At 39.4% G+C, this 18,188-nt stretch overlaps 1 protein-coding gene across 3 annotated transcripts in view; it reads left to right on the forward strand.

Moving 5' to 3' along the window:
• Positions 1 to 4,565, forward strand: part of MPP6 (membrane palmitoylated protein 6) — a 134,506-nt gene extending 129,941 nt beyond the window's left edge. For all 3 annotated transcript variants that reach the window (XM_034760648.1, XM_034760646.1, XM_034760649.1), the window contains exon 12: positions 160 to 4,565. In XM_034760648.1, the coding sequence (XP_034616539.1) occupies positions 160 to 336 (177 nt within the window). In that variant the 3' untranslated portion in view covers positions 337 to 4,565. The remainder of the gene's footprint in view (positions 1 to 159) is intronic.
• Positions 4,566 to 18,188: the final 13,623 nt, after the last annotated feature.

The raw sequence follows: 18,188 nt of genomic DNA on the forward strand, positions 1-18,188 counted from the left end.
GCTTTTGTTCAATATTGCAATTAAACCTAGTAAAATTCAGTTGCACTACCTGACAAACTGATGTTACTAATTGTTACATTCATTCATTTATCTTTGTTTGAACTTGTAATGAACTGCTAATGTCACAATTTTTAATTAGTCTCCAAATCTTTTCAACAGGACACTGATTTGAAAAAAACAGTTGATGAAAGTGCACGGATTCAGAGAGCATACAACCACTATTTTGATCTCATTATTGTAAATGACAATCTAGACAAAGCCTTTGAGAAGCTACAGACTGCTATAGAGAAATTGAGGTTGGAGCAACAATGGGTCCCAATTAGTTGGGTATACTGATAGATTTTTGAAGATGGGCTTAGCTAACAAATGAAAATAGCTGCAACAAACATTCTCAGAAGACATTCTTTAGAGATGGAAGATACCTGCAGCACCCTTGCATTTTTACTCTGTGTATATTCAGATGATAGTACACTATTCTGAGTTTTTATATAACATATTGAAGGAAAAGTGTTCTTAAATATGTAATTTATTTTAATTTTTCTAACTTTTTACAGATAACCTTTCTATTCATGTCACGTGAAGGAAATGCGTTGAAGCATTTTTATATGTTTTAATTTAGTACCTTTGCCTTTTTCATCTAAACTTTCAAGTCATTCACTTTAACATTTACATTTTGGTCTTACATTTTCACTGTGATAAGGAAGGATACTTGAAACAATTTTTGTAAAACTCTTGTTCAAGTTAGTGTTCATCTGGTCAAAGGTCAATTATTAGGAGAAAACACTAATCCTTTTCCTAATAGGCACCTTTAAATTATTTTTTTTATGGGAGCAAAATTTTAAATATTAAAGCAGCAACCAGCACTGCTTTGCTACATTGCTCTGACATCTTTCTGCTCAATGTTTATACATTTTTGCAGTTTCATGGTTTCTTGTTGTCTATTTTGATTTAGACAGATGTACTGTAGACTTCCCCTCTGTGTACCATTAAAAAACAATAATGTAAAACAATACCTTGCACTCTACTTATTAGGCTGTTCTTGGGAGAAAACCTTTTAGCCCATTACAGTTGAGGTACTGATGTCAGAAAGGTTGTATGTAATGTAAATCATCGTAGTTAGGATCATGGTGAAGTAGCCCGAGAAGAGAGCCTTATATTGCAGAGCCTTACAATGAGGCTGTGTGTGTAGGACTATTTATTCACATTTGTGAAAACACATTGCTAAGGAAACCTGCTTTTTTATTGAGGCGTTCGGTATTTGTATATTGATCTGTGAATTGAGTTCATGTGATATTTAGCTGGCTCTTATTTTACATTTTGGAATATTGTGAGTGATCAGCTGTTGTGTTTTGTGAAATGTGATGTAATGAGATTTTTGTGCTATTTGTTATATTGTGTTTAAACTGCATTCTTCATTGAATAGCTTGTGAAATTTGAAAGTTATTGTCAGATGCTAAAAATCAATGTTATTTATATTTTGTTTTATAACATGATTTTTTTGTGTTTCGTGATGAAATAATTCTCCATTCAGTAGACTCACTGGCATAATTCCTATTATCTCCAAGTTCATATTGATTCATATTTTCAAGACTTTTACTAATATAAATTTTCCTTAAGTATAAAATGAAAATACAAATTGTCACTAAGAAAAACTTTTCTTGTGACCATATTTTATATTACACTAGCTCTTGTATATAGTCACATTTCTTCATCAGTTTCCAGCTTTGAGCCTAAATTACAGTCATCTGTCCACTTAATTTTTTTTCTATCTGGTGACAGGCACCTGTCTTCTGAAGTTTTTTTCCATGCCAAAGCATATTACAGAGAATGCCAACAAAAAGAGGACTTCTGCTGAATTCTCTTTCTGATGAAAAACCCAAAAGAGTAGATACACTTAAAAACAATAGTGTGCCCTTGGGCTTTTAAAGGTTTTTGATTATGTACACAAGAAAACAGGATTCAGGTACTTTTATGTAGTTACTTTATACAAAGAAACCATGAGTCTCAAAAGTTATATTATAGACAATTAAAAAACCGCTAAAATATTTTTCAAAGATTCCAGTATATTTTGTAAATGTTATACAAAATCTTGCATAGCCTTGGTCTTCTCTGTGGCTCTTGGTATTGAGATTTCAGTTTTTTAAAGTGAGTCTGAAACTTTTAAGGAAAACTTGTATCACTACTTTGTTTTTATTCTGTTAAATTCTGCAAAGTATATATGGGTTTCTTTTCTTTTTAAAAGTTTGGTAGATTTCATAATATGTGGTACCAGCATAACACTTTTCTATTTAGTACTCTCAGGAGACTAGGTTCTATGATGTTACTGCTCTAACGGTACTTTGAGGAATAGATCTATTGTATCCAACAAATAGCAGAGCCTTTGCTTGAATATTTTAAAGATTCAGTCTTGGTACTGTAGGACTTTATAGCTATGATTGATCTATCAGTGTCCTTGTTGTACACTATGTAATAGGAGATAAATGCGTGCTGTATGTGGGAAATGTTATCTAGACAGATACTACGCCTTTCATTATGAGTTAGGAATGACTAACTTCTGAACTGTGATGCCAAAAGTGGGTTGAGCTAGCTCCTACCTAACGAGTGAAATTAGAAGATTTTACTTTCCACACGGTAGTGCCGTGTATTGCAAATTTCACTTACTCTGCAGCTTTGTCAGAGGGTATTTCACCAAATGGAAATGCAGGCGCCAAGGTCTAGTCAGAAAAACTACTGTACTACTTCCAGTACCATCATAGAACTAGGACTGTCAAAAGGGACAGTGTGTTGGTGTTTTGTGCTGGGGCCTAGGCCCTCCTGTGTTCAGTAGAGTGCAAAATGTGAAATTGATCACACTGGAGCCTATCCTAAGTGCCATCAGGCATGCTGTACCCTTTTAGGTATTGTCTTTAATGTAGAAGCAGCTGGGGAGTGTGATTCTGGGGCTCCCTGACAGGAAGGATTGACTGACAGGATGTATATAAGAACCTAGTGTATCAAAACCTTTACGGGGATTATCTGGATCTCTACACTTAAAGTGGTAAGCAAAATAAACTCTTTTCCAGACTTCTTTACCAAATCTTTCAAAGTTAGCGAAGTATGCTTTCCTCATTGAGGAACAGGTTAGCTGTATAAATACAACTGCTTTGGATTTAAAACAACTGTTCAGAAAACATTGGAACTTTTCTTTAAACTATAAAAAATAGGTTTTCAGCACATATGGTCACTCAAAAATTGCTGAATTTTTTCTTTTACTCTTTTAAAAAAAAGTCCTCTAGTCTGACAGCAATGAGAATTTTGAGTTCAAACTAACCTTTTAGAGAGGTTGTTAAGCCATTCACCAGAGGGTTAGAGAATGAAGATGCTGTTTCCACCATAACTACGGTGATAGCTTCATCTCATAATACATATTGATAGGAAGGGTGGTAGGCTAGAACAGTGGTTCTCAACCTTTCCAGACTATTGTACCACTTTCAAGAGTCTGATTTGTCTCGCGTACCTCAAATTTCACCTCACTTAAAAACTACTTGCTTACAAAATCAGACATAAAACAAAAGTGTCACGGCCCACTATGACTGAAAAATTGCTTACTTTCTCATTTTTACCATATAATTATAAAATAAATGGATTGGAATATAAATATTGGTTGTACTTACATTTCAGTGTGATACTTGAGCCTTGTCATTCTGGCAGGCAGTGAAGCGACAGCAACAATTAAGTTTTTCTCCACATTGAGTCTATTCCTACTCTTTGTCTTGATGGCAGTCATAACAGAAAATGAGACTTCACAAAAATATGTTGACCCGAAAGGTAACCAAACATCCAAAGCATGGTTCCCAAGGTCACTGTACTCTTTCTGTACTAAACACTAGAACTGGGTTAGTGTGGAGTCTTTAAACTTCATTTGCAGACCTTGGTCTTAGGGTGGCTCAAGAAGATTTTCTTGCTGACTGGCAGAGAGGTGACTGCTGCTAACATCTGACCAAATGAATGGGTTTCTTACCCAGTCGAGTTGAGCTAAGTTGTGTTGAATGTTGGGGCAATATTGTTACCCTAAAATTTTAGGCGCCAATTATGTTACCTACAATAGCACTTTTAATTTCTTAAAAGGATAACCAGGTTTGTGGTCTGCCCTAAAGGAATTGCCAGGGTGTTACCAGGGGGCTTGTCTCTGACCCACAGAGGGCTCCCCAGGGCAAGCTAGTCTTGCTACCCCCTAAAAGGACACGGATACAGCCTGCCGCTCAAGGATAGACACACAAGCAGTAATTCTTCGAAAACAAAAGAATTGTTTATTTAAAAGATAAGTGATTACAATGTATGTAATGAAGCAAGAAAGAATACATAGAATATCATAAAAATGCAATAAAATTACATTTAAAACATCATAATTAAAGCAATGCAATTAAATAAAAGACACAGACTGCTTACAGTATTTACACACACAAAGAATACAGTAGCTTCAGTGTAACATGTATATAAAGATCCCGCACACACAAAGGTTTTTAGTCTTAGTGTTACAATCTAATCCTGTACTTAATGTAAGTTATGCGGTCTCTACACATATGAGAAATGTGTAGAAATGAGAAAGAATCTTTACTTAACATTAACACTTAACATTTAACATCCTGTAAGCGCTGGCCACGCGGTTACAAGAGAGGAAGGGAAGATCTCACTGCTGGACACAGGCATCCAGCTTTATTTACAGACAAACCCATACACTCTTAAATATTAAATAGAAAAGAAGATCAGACTTATACTTATTAAAAATTTCCCTGTGATTCGTCTATTGGTCCTTCTGATTTGTCCGAATTTAGAGAGCACAGTTTTCACAGCTTGCTGTTTCACTGCTCAGTCGGGCCACGGACGCAGTAGTGGCTGCTGCTCGTTTGTTACTGCTGGTAAGATAGCTGCTGGCAGGCAGTTGCTCATTGCTACGACAGCCTTGGAATTCTGCTGCTGTAGCTGCTTTTCAGGTAGCTGCTTTCCAGGCTGTTCCGTTCTTCTTTTCAAGCAGCTTCCGTATTTCAGTTTCAGCCTGCTGGCTGAACCCACTACAAACTCAGCCTGCTGGCTGTCAGCCTTATATACTGTTTGCTCTCTCAAGGTCAGCTCCTCTCAGCCAATCAGCTGCTAGTTTTTCAGCTCCTCCCTATGACATCATACCTATTTTTAGGTAGGAAAGCTCCTCCCCTGATGCCATCTTGGATTCTAGTCCTTTCTAAGCTCCTCCCTCTGACGCCATCTTGTTTGCTAAACTTTCCACAACCTAATTTTGAACTACGTCATCCCTGTCTCTCCCATTTTGATTAGCCATGTTGGATTTTCTAAATTTAAATTATCATTAATTTCTACTTAATTAGAGCCTTAATCTTAAAACGAACTACTATTTTATACTAACCAAAGTGTCCTGATACTGTCACCACCTTAATTATATCAATGGGGAAAAGTGAATTTTTGCGATATTTAAACCCCGAGGTTTTTCTGTAAACCTCTATTGAGCTATTCAAGGTATTTCAGAACATTCAAAGCAGAATCTTTCGCTACAATATGACTTGAACTCAGAGGTCAAGTGAGCAAAATGATCTACTATTATATCTTTAATTTTGCTCTGCTCAGTTTCTCCTGTGACGTACATGAAGCAGTGGAAAACAGGTTAAGTCTTTGTCTCCACATTTGGACTTCCAGAATTCAGTTTTCTTGATAAAAGCATTCACTTTGTCATAGAGATTCAGAATGTTAGTGTCACGGCCTTGCATGGACAAATTTAGATAATTCAGTTTGCTAAGTGTATCTGCGAGGTAGGCAAGTTGAGGTAACCACACAGTATTCTCAAAGCTTCAACTATTTCTACAAAAGTACACGATGCTTCATATGCTGTCTCCCTTGTAGCAAAATCAAAGAAGCCATCCACTATTGCAGAAGATCTGATTCTGCCTGCCGCTTTGGCGCTTGCAGAAAACATGCTTGATAAAAAAGCAGTTTATACTCTCAAGAAAGTACTCTGATCAAATGACACTGTATGTCGTAGAATTGAAGAAATGGCTGAGGGAATGAATGATCAGAATGAAACGCGTGAACTTGTGTATAATTCAGACAGTGTGTCAAGTATTTTCCGTCATGAACGCAACACTATGAAGTGAAGCAACAGTAGCTGATGTTTTGACTCCCTCTCTATGCAAACAATGCAAAACAGGTGAGCATTGAGGGGCCTGGACTTGATAAAGTGACAATTTTGACACTCATTTGAAACTTCATGCAGTTAAGAACTGATCTTGTTTGAAGCAACCTCTCTGTGTATGATAGAGTGCACCCACTGCACAGAAAGATTTTCTATCCTGATCTTAGCTACAAGTCCGTTCACTCTCTTGGTCATTGCAGCAGCCTTCTCAGTGCAGATGACTTTGCATGAATTCCAGCTCAGAAGAAAAAGTCTGTTTAAAAATGTCCTCTCCGATTGAGTTTGCCTTTAAACTTTTGCAAAACAGTATGTGCTTGTTGATACCAATTTCAGGGTATCGAACATAAGTAATCAGCTGAGCTTCTCCACCAATATTCGTGACTCATCAAGCTGAAGGGCAAATGTTTTAGCCATTTTAAGTTTCTCTACAAGTTGAGAGAAAAATTCCTCAGCCATTTCTTCAGTTCTACGACATAGTGTCATTTGATAAGAGTATTTTCTTGAGAGTATCAACTGCTTTTTTAACAAGCACCACAGCAGCAGGCAGAATCAGATACTTTGCAATAGTGTACAGTTTCTTTGATTTTGCTGTAAGAAGGGAGGCAGCATGTGAAGCTTCATGTGCTTTTGTAGAAATAGTTGAAGCTTTTTTCATTTTAAGCTGGCAAATCTGGAACTCGGAAACCTTTCTTTGAAAAAGTTCTACCAGTTTACCCACATGCACAGGGTGTTTTATCTTCAGATGTTGTTGCAAATATGCTAGCTTCATCCTGTTATTTAATAGACTTCTCCACAAAGGAAACACAAAGTTTGAGGTGGATTGCTATTTGTAGCTGTGAATCCAAAAGCAACATATTCCTCGCAGAACTGATGGAGTTGTTGCAGTCATTTTCAATTTCTTACAAATTTCACTGTCGCCACTACCACTGCTTCCATCACCTTGTTTTAAAAATCTGGCCATTTTTACATTGGAACTGCATACACACCATGAAAACTTCAACCTCATTAATGTGCTTGCATGCATCAGTAAATGACATAAAACGCATGTTTAATACAGTGTGTATATGCACGTTGTTACTGTATAGTATAATATATAGAGCAGTATAAACTAGTCATTGTACAATAGTTTGTACGGACTTCACTAATGCTTTTTACGTAGCCTGTTGTAAAACTAGCAGATATCTAGATGAGTTGACATACCCTCTGGAAGACCTCTACGTACCCCTGGTTGAGAACCACTGGGCTAGAAGATACACAAGTTAGATTGACCTGCATAATATACAAGTAATGATGAGATGCTATGAATGCATTAAGCTTGACAAAATGAAAATATTTCTCCTAGCATGTGCTATATTGTTAATAGTATTTTGGGGGTTTAAAATTATATCATTTCCTATTGTCCAGAAATCACTTTTGTGTTTGGTTCGTCTTCTGAGTATTAAACACTTGCTCACTTTTTCCTGGACGCTGAAAAGTAAAGTAGCTAAACTTTATGCTGACTAACCATAACACAACAATGGGTATGTGTGAGTAGGGTGACCAGATAGCAAGTGTGAAAAATTGGGACGAGGTGGGGGTAATAGGAGCCTATATAAGAAAAAGACCCAAAATCGGGACTGTCCCTATAAAATCGGGACATCTGGTCACCCTATGTGTGAGTGAGTTAGAGATGTTGCTAAATTTATAAGGTACATGAATATATTAGTTTACTTTTATCTTTATAATAGTCGAATAGCTGAGAGGTGAATGTGTGCATGCGTGGATGGTAAAACAAAAAATGTTCATGTACACAATCATATTACTGATGTACCAAGACTTAATCAAAAGGAAATATTCCTGCATATGAGATGTATTGAAAACTAGCACATATATCTCTACCTGGATGGTGGTGATTATTAATAAATGTATATTTTTTAAAATATACATTTGCTCACTCTAAAAATTATTCTGTATCTGTAACTTCTATCTATATTAAGCAGTTCATGAGGTACCATAAAATTGTGTGTTATTGAGGAAATACTGAGTTCATCCTGTGAATGATAGCTTTTTGCTAGAATGCAATCAGAATGTCATGAACCACAAATTATTCCATGGCAGGATGGAAAAAAATTGATGCTTTCTTTTAAAAGATCAAAAAGAAAAAATTGGATTTTTTAATTTAAATTAAATGCCTGTTGATTTTTAAAATATCTATTTAAATTTGAAATAGACCTTAGCATAGGTCGTCAAACTTATTATCTATTAAAATAATTTAAATTAAATACAAAAATAATAAGTGGTTCATGTTTGCTGCCAACTTTTGAAGAAAATGAAACCACTGAGCTGGTGGTAATCACTGGCGAAGCACCTGGAACCAAAGTCTGTTTATGGGCTAACACAGCAGTTTTGACAGCAGTAGCCTCTTCTGCAGGTGCAGAAACAATATTTTATTTATTTCAGTTTATTCAACTAGTTCAGTTCAGTTACTAGTTCACTCATAATTAAAAAAACAATTGGGAGTTGAAAACCAGGAAAGGTTGTTTTCTTCTTCCAACCTAGGAATAAAGACTAGGTGTCAGGATGAGATCTACTAGTTCTAAAATCTTGAAGAACAAAGTGACCAGAAACTATCAGTTCAATTCCAATTTTAAGTGCAAAACATATTTTGATAAACTTTTTTCTTAGGCGTGTAGCACATTTGATGTAGTTTTATTTAATGTTTAAAAAAATTTGGTTTTGTGCATCTTTAATTTAATTAGAATATCCATCCAAATACATCTTGAAACAAATCACAAGTAAAATAATCATCTAGTAAATAAGAAATGCCTCATTCACCATTTTCTAACATAATAAAAAATGTAAAAATTAAGAATCTGAGCAAATGTATGTTAAGCTATATAATTGCTTAAATAAATATGCGTAGATATAATGTATCCTCCTGGTTAGCAAAACACACACCAGTTTAGTGTAAAGGCTATATTTAGTTGCAAATCAACATGTTTTAATGGTTACCAGCCAATAAGAATCAATCTTTCTTTAGGGAAAATAACTAAAAAGTACACATGCAAAACAGAATTAAAATAGATTATTTAAATAAAGGTTTCCTGATTGCTGATTTAAATCGCTTTGATATAAATCAATCCACCCTGTTTCATAGATGGACTAATTTAAGTAAACACCAAACTAAACTTTAATGCAAATACTTTGGGTGCATAACTGCTTAGTTGATAATAGCTCTGTTCTTTAAAATTTATATTATTGATTCAACTTAAGTTTCTAAATATTGTGACAAGCCAGAGTCTGTTTATGGTTCAGTGTGGTAAACCATAAGAGAACCTGTCAAGTTGTATGTATTTTATGAAGGGCTTTTAAAATGTTCAGTATAAAATAAAAGAATGTGAAATTAGAGCAGTATCATAAATTGACACTGGCAAGGAAATTCAGCCTTATGGGCAGTATGATTATTTTTTTCCCTTGTGCAGTGTTCTCAGATCAGAATTTCTCTGTGTATTGAGGTGCAAGAATTGTGTGGAACAGGATGGCAAGTCAACCTTAACTTTGAATTTCTGTGCTTAAAGACACTGTCAAGGATTGTGAAGGCTCAAAATTTGACCTATTTTTTCCTGCTCGTTGCATGCTATCCTAATTGTCTTTTCAAATCAAACTTCAGTGCTTTTATTGTACAAATTGCCTGATGCTTAGCACTCAAGAGCTGTCCTAGGTTTCCAGGATGATGATGCAAATATGAAATAGAAAAATGTTTTATGAAATATGAAAAATGCCTGGCTGGGTCCTTTTTAAAGTTTGTGTCCATACTGTTCCTTATTTTAGCTACTGCAAAGACAATGTGGTCTGGTGGGTCGGGCACTAGACTGGCAATCAGGAGATCTGGGTTCCTTTCCCAGCTCTGCCCTTGACCTGCTGTATAACCTTGTCTATGTCAGTTCCACTCTCTGTGCCTCTGTTTCCCCTCCACACTTTGTCTTGCTCATTTAGACTGTAAGCTTTTAGAAACCAAGACTGTTTCTCACTGTGTCTACATAGTGCCTACTGCAATACAGCCCCCAGCTCAGGTGGTGCCTCTAGGCACTACTGTAATACAGATATGAGGCTAAACTCAGTGTGGTACATAGGGGGTTTTGCCTCAAAACCCAGTTGAGAAATCCAGTGGGGAACATACATGCACCTGTTAAAAGGCAGGTTCATGCTTCTGCAATTAGAACTGTGGCCCATTCATTAAATCCTGGAGAGATTATTTAAGTATAATTTATACCGCCAAATTCAGTGTTGAAAATGTCAGGTCCTACTTGTTTTTAAAAGGGATATTTTGGTATGTGAGTTCATAACAGGAGTAGTGGTGAACATGTCCATCACCATGAGGAATCATACCCCACCATTTTTCAGCATAGAGAATTCCCAAGTAAGTCAGTGGGTGTTGTCTGTAAGAAATTATTTGCAATATGTTGTCTTTTATGTAATTTGCAGTATGTTGTACTTCTATTCAAGTTCTAGTTTAACTGTACAAAATAAGAAAAGCATCTTGACTAAAGGCATTCTGTGAAGTAAGTAATTCCATTTCTGTTAAGTAAACCCACCTATAAACAGTTAATTACTTTTGTAGTGGGCAGTATTTATATTCTATGGGGCAAATTCTACTCAGAAGTAAATGTGAAATCATACATGTACATTAGAAGGAAAGATTTTTGGTACTCATAATTTTTAACTTCCATGCTAGTGGGCATGGATTCTCCTTCCTTTGCTGCTAATGTAAGATTGGGTTCTCAAGCATGAAAGTTACATTGGCTATGGGGACACTTTCTCCTGTACTCTCTTTTCTTTTTAATAAGTCTCTGCCAGCTGTTATCCAGGCTCAAGAACAGGATAGTTGGGCACCTCCAAGGCTGACCTAAATATTGCTCCATTAGATACCCAACAGGTACTTCTCTAGCACATGAAGAATAGTAAAGCTTTCTCCAGAATCCAAGTGGCTTTTCTGTACTATCTGACCTCTCAAATAAGGCATAGAGCGGGAGTCACAAGATTCCTTTTAACACTGGGTTTTGTTGGGTGGCAGTATATTGGCCAGTACAATATAGTTTTGAACAGGTGTCTGTTCTGTTTCAAAACGCAGTCCAGGACATGATACAGTGTTTATCATGTACAAAATATTACTTCCATAGACTTTTTCTTGACTTTTAAAAATGCATGTTGAGTATATCCTTCTCCCACAAATCTTACACTTCGTATGTATAATCTTTTTATATATTGTGGTATAGTAAGGGGACCCACCATTACTGAAGGAGTCTAAAATCTGGAGTTTCTTTGTCAGGGATTGTGCTAAGAAATTCAAGATTTTGGTCAAGTTAAACTCTGATTTACATTTATATTAAATATCTCTCTGTCACCTTGAATTAAGATTTGACTTACCTCGCGTGTTTTCACAAGTGGCTTTTTCTTTTGGATGTTAATGTGCATGCTTTTTGTGTAACTTATTAAATTTTAAAACTGGACTTGGTACTTGTGAGTTTTAAAAATTGTTCTCTTCTGATGTATATAGGTCTCAGCAGTGCAAAAAACAAAACTAAGAAAACCTTGTCGTTGCCACATTAACCAACTGTTGAGTTATATTTTCTAAAGCAAGACTGTGAAAATAACTTAGCAACTAAACTTTTGCCTAAGAAACACGATATTATGGAACAGGTTCAACAAATGGAACCTGTTAGTATTATATCTTTACATGGATAAAATCAGCTTACATGTCGGACTATGTTTTTAATCATTTTGTATTCAAAGATCCCCCCCATTATCATGTTGTCTTTTTTACACCGTTATCTTTAATGCCATGCATAGTCCAGCATAAAAATATTAATGTACAAATATGTGAAATTCTGTTAATTCGCAACAAAATATTTTTGTATATAATAAAATAAAGATTTAATATTGGGGAAAATGTAGTCTTTTTTTCATGATGTTGGCTATACTGTGACTTTTAACCAAATAGTAAAGTTGACAAGATTAGACTACACTACACATTAGGTCCTACCTCAGTAAATCCTTAACTAGAGCCATCTTATTCTCTTAAGTGCAAAAATTCCTCTGGTGTTGCAAGTGGACTGTCTGTCAACCAATGCACTTAATCAGTATACCCAGGGCCGGTGCTACCATTAAGGCAAACTAGGCGGTTGCCTAGGGTGCCAAGATTTGGGGGCGCCAAAAAGCAGTGCCCCCAATTTTTTTTTTTTTTTTTTTAAAGCTTCCCTGGACTGGGCTGCTGGCGGCGCGCTGACACGTGCGGCTCAGACTCCCTCTCCCAGCGCAGCGGCCGTTCCACTTCTCCCGCCTCCCAGGCTTGCGGCGCCAATCAATTGTTTGGTGCCACAAGCCTGGGAGGGGAGGAGAATTAGAGCGGGGGCGGTGTGCTCGGGGAGGAGGCAGAGCAGAGGTGAACTGGGGTGGGGAGCTGCCGCACAGCTCCCTGGGTGGGGGAGCTGCCGCGGGGGGGGGCCCTCAGGGCAGTGGGAGAAGCTGTCGCAGGGCTGGGGAGGGGGGGGCGCAAGGTGGAAGTTTCGCCTAGGGCACGAAACTTCCTTGCACCGGCCCTGAGTATACCTAGAAATTCTGCTACAGTATTCTGGCAGACATTTTACAAACCAAGGCCCTGTGACCTGATCAGCACCAGTTAATCTTTTGGCCTGGGCAGAATCCCAATAAAGTCAAAGGGGTTACACATGGACTCAGAGATCCAGCCACATGGATCAGATTGCCAGTTTGAGCCCTAAGCACATAAATGTAGTAGTTTTCCTTAGTTACTAAAAATCAGTTTTAACATTCACTCCATGTGAAGTATGATACTGTTCTCAGAAGTGGACAAGGAAAAAAGGCCAGATGTAAAAATGAAATGAAAGTCTTTGGTTCTACAGAAATGGCTTGAATCTATTTCTTCAAACTGATATTTTAAAGTTTCTATGTTTGTGTCTAAAACAGTAGCAGTGGTCCTAAAGTTTGCCTCTTAACACTTCCACTGGAAATTATATGAGAAACTAGTTTAGACATGGCCTATCCAAAACACTCTCTCGGAGGCAGCAGGCAACTTTCCAATAAGGTAATTAACTTGAAAGTCATAACGTAGAGAATATATTGGTGGGATGTATGCTTTAAGTTTAAAAATATTTGGTGGAAAATACCCTGGGTTCTTGAATATCCACAAGCAGTTTGGTGCTTGTGTAACACCACAATCTATTCTAAATTTTTTGGGACAACCATTCTATTCCTTCCATATATTCCAATGGAAACATTTTTTCCCTCTAGAGATTGTGTTTTGGCAGGTCTTCTGGGTCTTTTGTGCTCTTACAGCACAACAACATCCTATCACCTGTAGGTGAACACTTTTCACAAAATGATCACTATATCTGACCTCTCAGTCCTCATGCTCAATTCTTGTGCTCTTTACAGCACAAGAAAGGTAGAACTCTGCAAGTGACCCTCATCCTTTCCCTGTTTCTAGTGGTTGTGTGCACCACTCAGGACTCTAACCACTGTTCTTAGGCAACAAAACTACTGGAAGTGTCTTCCTTAGTGAAGGAACTTCTTCCCAGTCTTCCACCAGGAGCAGTCTCTGGTCAAGATTTTTTAGGCACTTTTCTCAGTTTGCCTTGGCCTGGCCTTGCCCGTACCTGCATTTGCAGTACTTTGTAGTTCCATCTTATATCAGGGTTTTGGTGAGATGTCACCTTGCCTTGGTGCTTCTGTGTCTGTGTTTTGAGAACACTGGTGCCTTTGTGCTTGTACTTGGGCTCCTTCATGAAACATTTAATAAAGCCTCAGTTTTCTCTGTGGCTTCAGAGTTTTGGGCTTCAAAACTGCCTGCCTCAAGTATAGCTTATTTTTTAGGATTATAGAGAGATGAGGTGGGTGAGATAATTTCTTTTATTGGACCAACTTCTGTTGGTGAGAGAGACTAGTTTTCCAGCTACTCAGAGCTCTTCCTCAGGTCTGGGAAAGGTACTCAGAGTGCCACCACTAAATACAGGGTCAGACAGATAGGTTAGTACAAATAGTTAACACATATTCTAAGGAACCATTCAAGGCGAAGTGGCCTGTTAACACTCCTGTAGTCATAGGACAAAAGCGGAGTGGGTGGGTGGGTGGGTTTGGGGACCGGCAGGGCAGAATAGTAGGTTACAGATTGTTGTATTAAGCCATAAATATAGTTCTTTAAGACTATGATTTCAGTGTCTAGCAAAGATATGAATTTAAGTTCCCAGGCTCATCTTCTGAAAGTGTTGGATAGGTTTCCTTTGAGGATGAGGACTGATACAGTCAGATATGGAGTGATCGCTTTGTGAAAAGTAACAGAGTCCTGTGGCACCTTAAAGACTAACAGATGTATTGGAGCATAAGTTTTCGTGGGTGTCATGCATCTGATGAAGTGGGCATTCACCCACGAAAGCTTATGCTCCAATACATCTGTTAGTCTTTAAGGTGCCACGGGACTCTTTGTTGCTTTTTACAGATCCAGACTAACACGGCTACCCTTCTGATACCTGATTTGTGAAAAGTGTTCACCCACATGTGATAGGGTGTTTTTGTCTTTTATCATTTTTCTGTGTCCCTTTTGAGCCTGGAACTTCTTGCTGTATATTGAGGTAGTACTGCTGTCTAAGCCTTGACTCTTGAAATTGAGGGTACTAAGCTCTGCCTTATCCGATGAGGTATTTTGTCCTTAGAAGAAATGATGGGTAATGGTGCAGGGAGGAGACTAACCTGGGAATATTTAGTAGCAGTGCAAGTTAAGGAACCTGGCCAAGTCAGACCTGGTCATCTCTGAAGCTGGCTGAAAGGTTGCAGTGCTTCCATTGAGCTTTCCCCTAACCCTATGACATAAGTTGCCAGATCTCTGGGTGCCATTGGACTTTTTTTGTGTGCCCACATCAGTGGCCAAATCCTTGAATTTTGCTCTCTTGATGTGCAGAAATTGGCCCCAACACCAGTATTCCCAGCACCAAGGGTCTTTGACAAAGGTGTAGTCTGTACTGACTGTGCTTATCAAGGATACCGCCTTGTGGATAACCTTTTCAGAGCCACTCACTTGTGTGCTCAAAATAAGTGAATCAGAATGATACTTTTGATGCCATTGGTAGAGGCAACTTTTCCAGAGTTTGTCAGCCAGATTTTTGAATCCATGCCAGTCCAGGAATTTACAAGAGCTGTAGATGAGATACCTGGGCCAGGAAACACGTTCCAGTAGGGTGGCTGGAATTCTGCATCCTACTTCGGACTAGCTGCCGAAGGCATTGTGGCTTCATTTCTACATCCCTGTCTAAAAGGCAAGAAGATGTAGTCTTCCTACCTCTATCTAAAGGGGAAAGGATGGCCTAGTGCATCAGTTCTCAACCAGGGGTCTGGTGCTCCCTGGGGTGGGGGGGTGAGGAGGTTTCAGGGGGTCTTCTGAAATAAACCAGAGAGCAGGGCCAGCGTTAGATTCACTGAAAGCCAAAGCCTAACTAACTTAGTTTTGTGGGGACCCTGGGCAATTGCTCTGCTTGCTACCCCCCTAACGCTGGCCCTGGCTTTTAATTTACTGAAAAACAGTTGGGGCACAGCTAGGTCATGGAATTTTTATAGCATGTGGTGGGCGGGGCCTCAAAGAGGAAAAGATTGAGACCCTCTGGTCTAGTGATTAGGCTACTAGCCTACAACTCAGGAGACCCATGTTCAATTCCTGACTCTGCCACAGACTTTGTGTGACATGGGATATTAGTCTCTTTGCCTCACTTCTCTATCTGTAAAATGAGGTAATCGCATCCCTTCACAGGGATATTGTGTGGATAAATGCATTCAAAGACTGTGAGGCACTCAGAGAGCATAGTGATGGGAGCATAGACGTACCATAGATATTTCCCACACCCTCCTCTGCCATCAGAGCTAGGTGCCTAATTCACTGTGATTAGAGTGGGGAAATAGGCCAGAACCACTATAATGTGTCCCAAATTCCTGAATTTTGGTAGTGAGAGTCATTTGAAGGGTTTACCCATCTATGGTTTAAACCTTCTAAGCTGTGAATAATAATACCTTCTAGTTCCTTACCCAGTACTAACACAAGGTGTCTGATTTTAAATTTACATAGACAGCTAAAGATGTAGTGGGATTTTCAAAAGACCCTAGATGCCTAAACCATAAAAAGCAATGTGAGTTAGGGCACTTTGAAAAGCTGACTAGGTGCCTAAATACCACTAGAAATCTGGCCCTAAGAGCTTACAAATTTGGTACACAAGGCCACAAATCTGGCTCAGCATCAGTTCTGGGTTAACTGTTGGTACAGGAAACTTGACGGGGAGGGGAGCGGGGCAGGAGCAGGAAGCTGCTGCCTCAGCTATTGGTATAATCAAAGAAAATTTGGGAAGAACATGCCCTCAACCTCTAGTTCTACCTGTACCCTCAACATTGGAGTTGCAGGCCTCTATGTTCCACCAGCAGCTTCAGAAACAGCTTTAGTAGCCATGATCTATGAAAGAGTCCTATACCTAATCGCTAAAAAGGTTCTATCCGCAGAACAGGAAAGAGATAAAAGCTGGCTTGCATTCGCTTAGGTCTGTCCTGTGTCTTGAAGAGTTGGAGGAGGCAGGAAGAAGGCGACAGCAGCAGCTGTAAGTTCTCTGGTGTCTGCAGCTGTTGGGAGGTTCGTCTGAGCTATTAGCTATTCTTGTGAGACTTTTTTAATGCCAACTCCCACCCCCTCTTCCTGTACCTTCCATCTCCCGTGTAAGGGTGAAAGGAAGAGAGCTGCTAGCTGCAGCTCTGTTAAGAGTGCAGGACAGGCTCAATTACATGGGCCTCCATCAACACCTAGAAATGAAACTTACACATGTCCAGAGTAAACCTTATCCTTGTGCAACTAAAGTCCCTCCAAGGCTCTACTGACCTTAGTCAGCTTTGTTCAGGACTTAAGGAGTAGGAGTACTTGTGGCACCTTAGAGACTAACAAATTTATTTGAGCATAAACTTTGCTCAAATAAATTTGTTAGTCTCTAAGGTGCCACAAGTACTCCGGGGCTTTTTGGGGTTTTTTTTTTTGCTGATACAAACTAACACGGCTGCTACTCTGAAACATGACTTAAGGAGTGTTTCAGAAAGTCCAAATTGACCCAAACATGATGGGAAGGGGTGGCAGATACATTGGTCTACTTCAGGTCATTCATCCTTAGGCAGGAAAGCTTTGGAAGAGTGGGGCTGCATCTCTTGGTATGGCCAGAGCAAGGGGTGGGGCAAAGGGTATGGAAAGTGGTTCGCTAAGTCTGTGTTCTGGAACCCTTGAAGAAAAGACATGGAACGCTTTTGCTTCTGCTGTGGAGGGCAAGCACCTGGGGCAGTGAGATGTTGCTCCCACTGAAACCAGCTGCTGCCATAAAAGCCAGCTTTCCAAATAGAGCCTCTCCCTCTCCCCACCCAAAGGGCAGCACAAGGAGAGGTGGAGAGCAGCAGCTGAAGTGGTGGGTGGAGCACAGCTAACTCCTCGTGGAACTCCCACCTCCTCTGCAGCGACTCATGAGCCAGTCTTTAGATTGGTTGCCAGGTGAGGACTTCCCTGTCTGTTCCCTCACCTCCCTATGCCCCCTGCAGCATCCCTCGCACAACCTCCTCCAGTTACCCCTTCACATGCGATAGGAGGAGCTGTTACCTGTGCTTTTCCTGAGTCACAGAGCTCCCAGTCTGCTGTAAGCAGAGTGGGTCAAAGCTGCGCTCAGTTAACAGCTTTCTCCCCACCTTCTCCAAACCTAACCAAGAACATTGAAGGGCCTTGAGGAGTAGGGAGTGGTTGTTGGCTGAAGGAGATCCTCTCAGTTCTGCTCTGCCTCCTGCTGCTGCAGCTGGGGAGTGGGAAGAAACCTAGGCAGAGGAACACCGCTCCTTTCTACCTTCCCCCAAACAGAGCAGGGGGCCTGGAGGAGGAAGAAGGTGAAGGTGCCCTGAGGGAGGCTGTGCTGGCTCGGGGGGGGGGGGGGGGGGGGGGGGGGGGGGGGGGGGGGGGGGG

Source organism: Trachemys scripta, chromosome 2 (genome assembly GCF_013100865.1).
Source record: "Trachemys scripta elegans isolate TJP31775 chromosome 2, CAS_Tse_1.0, whole genome shotgun sequence".
Lineage (NCBI taxonomy): Eukaryota > Metazoa > Chordata > Testudines > Emydidae > Trachemys > Trachemys scripta.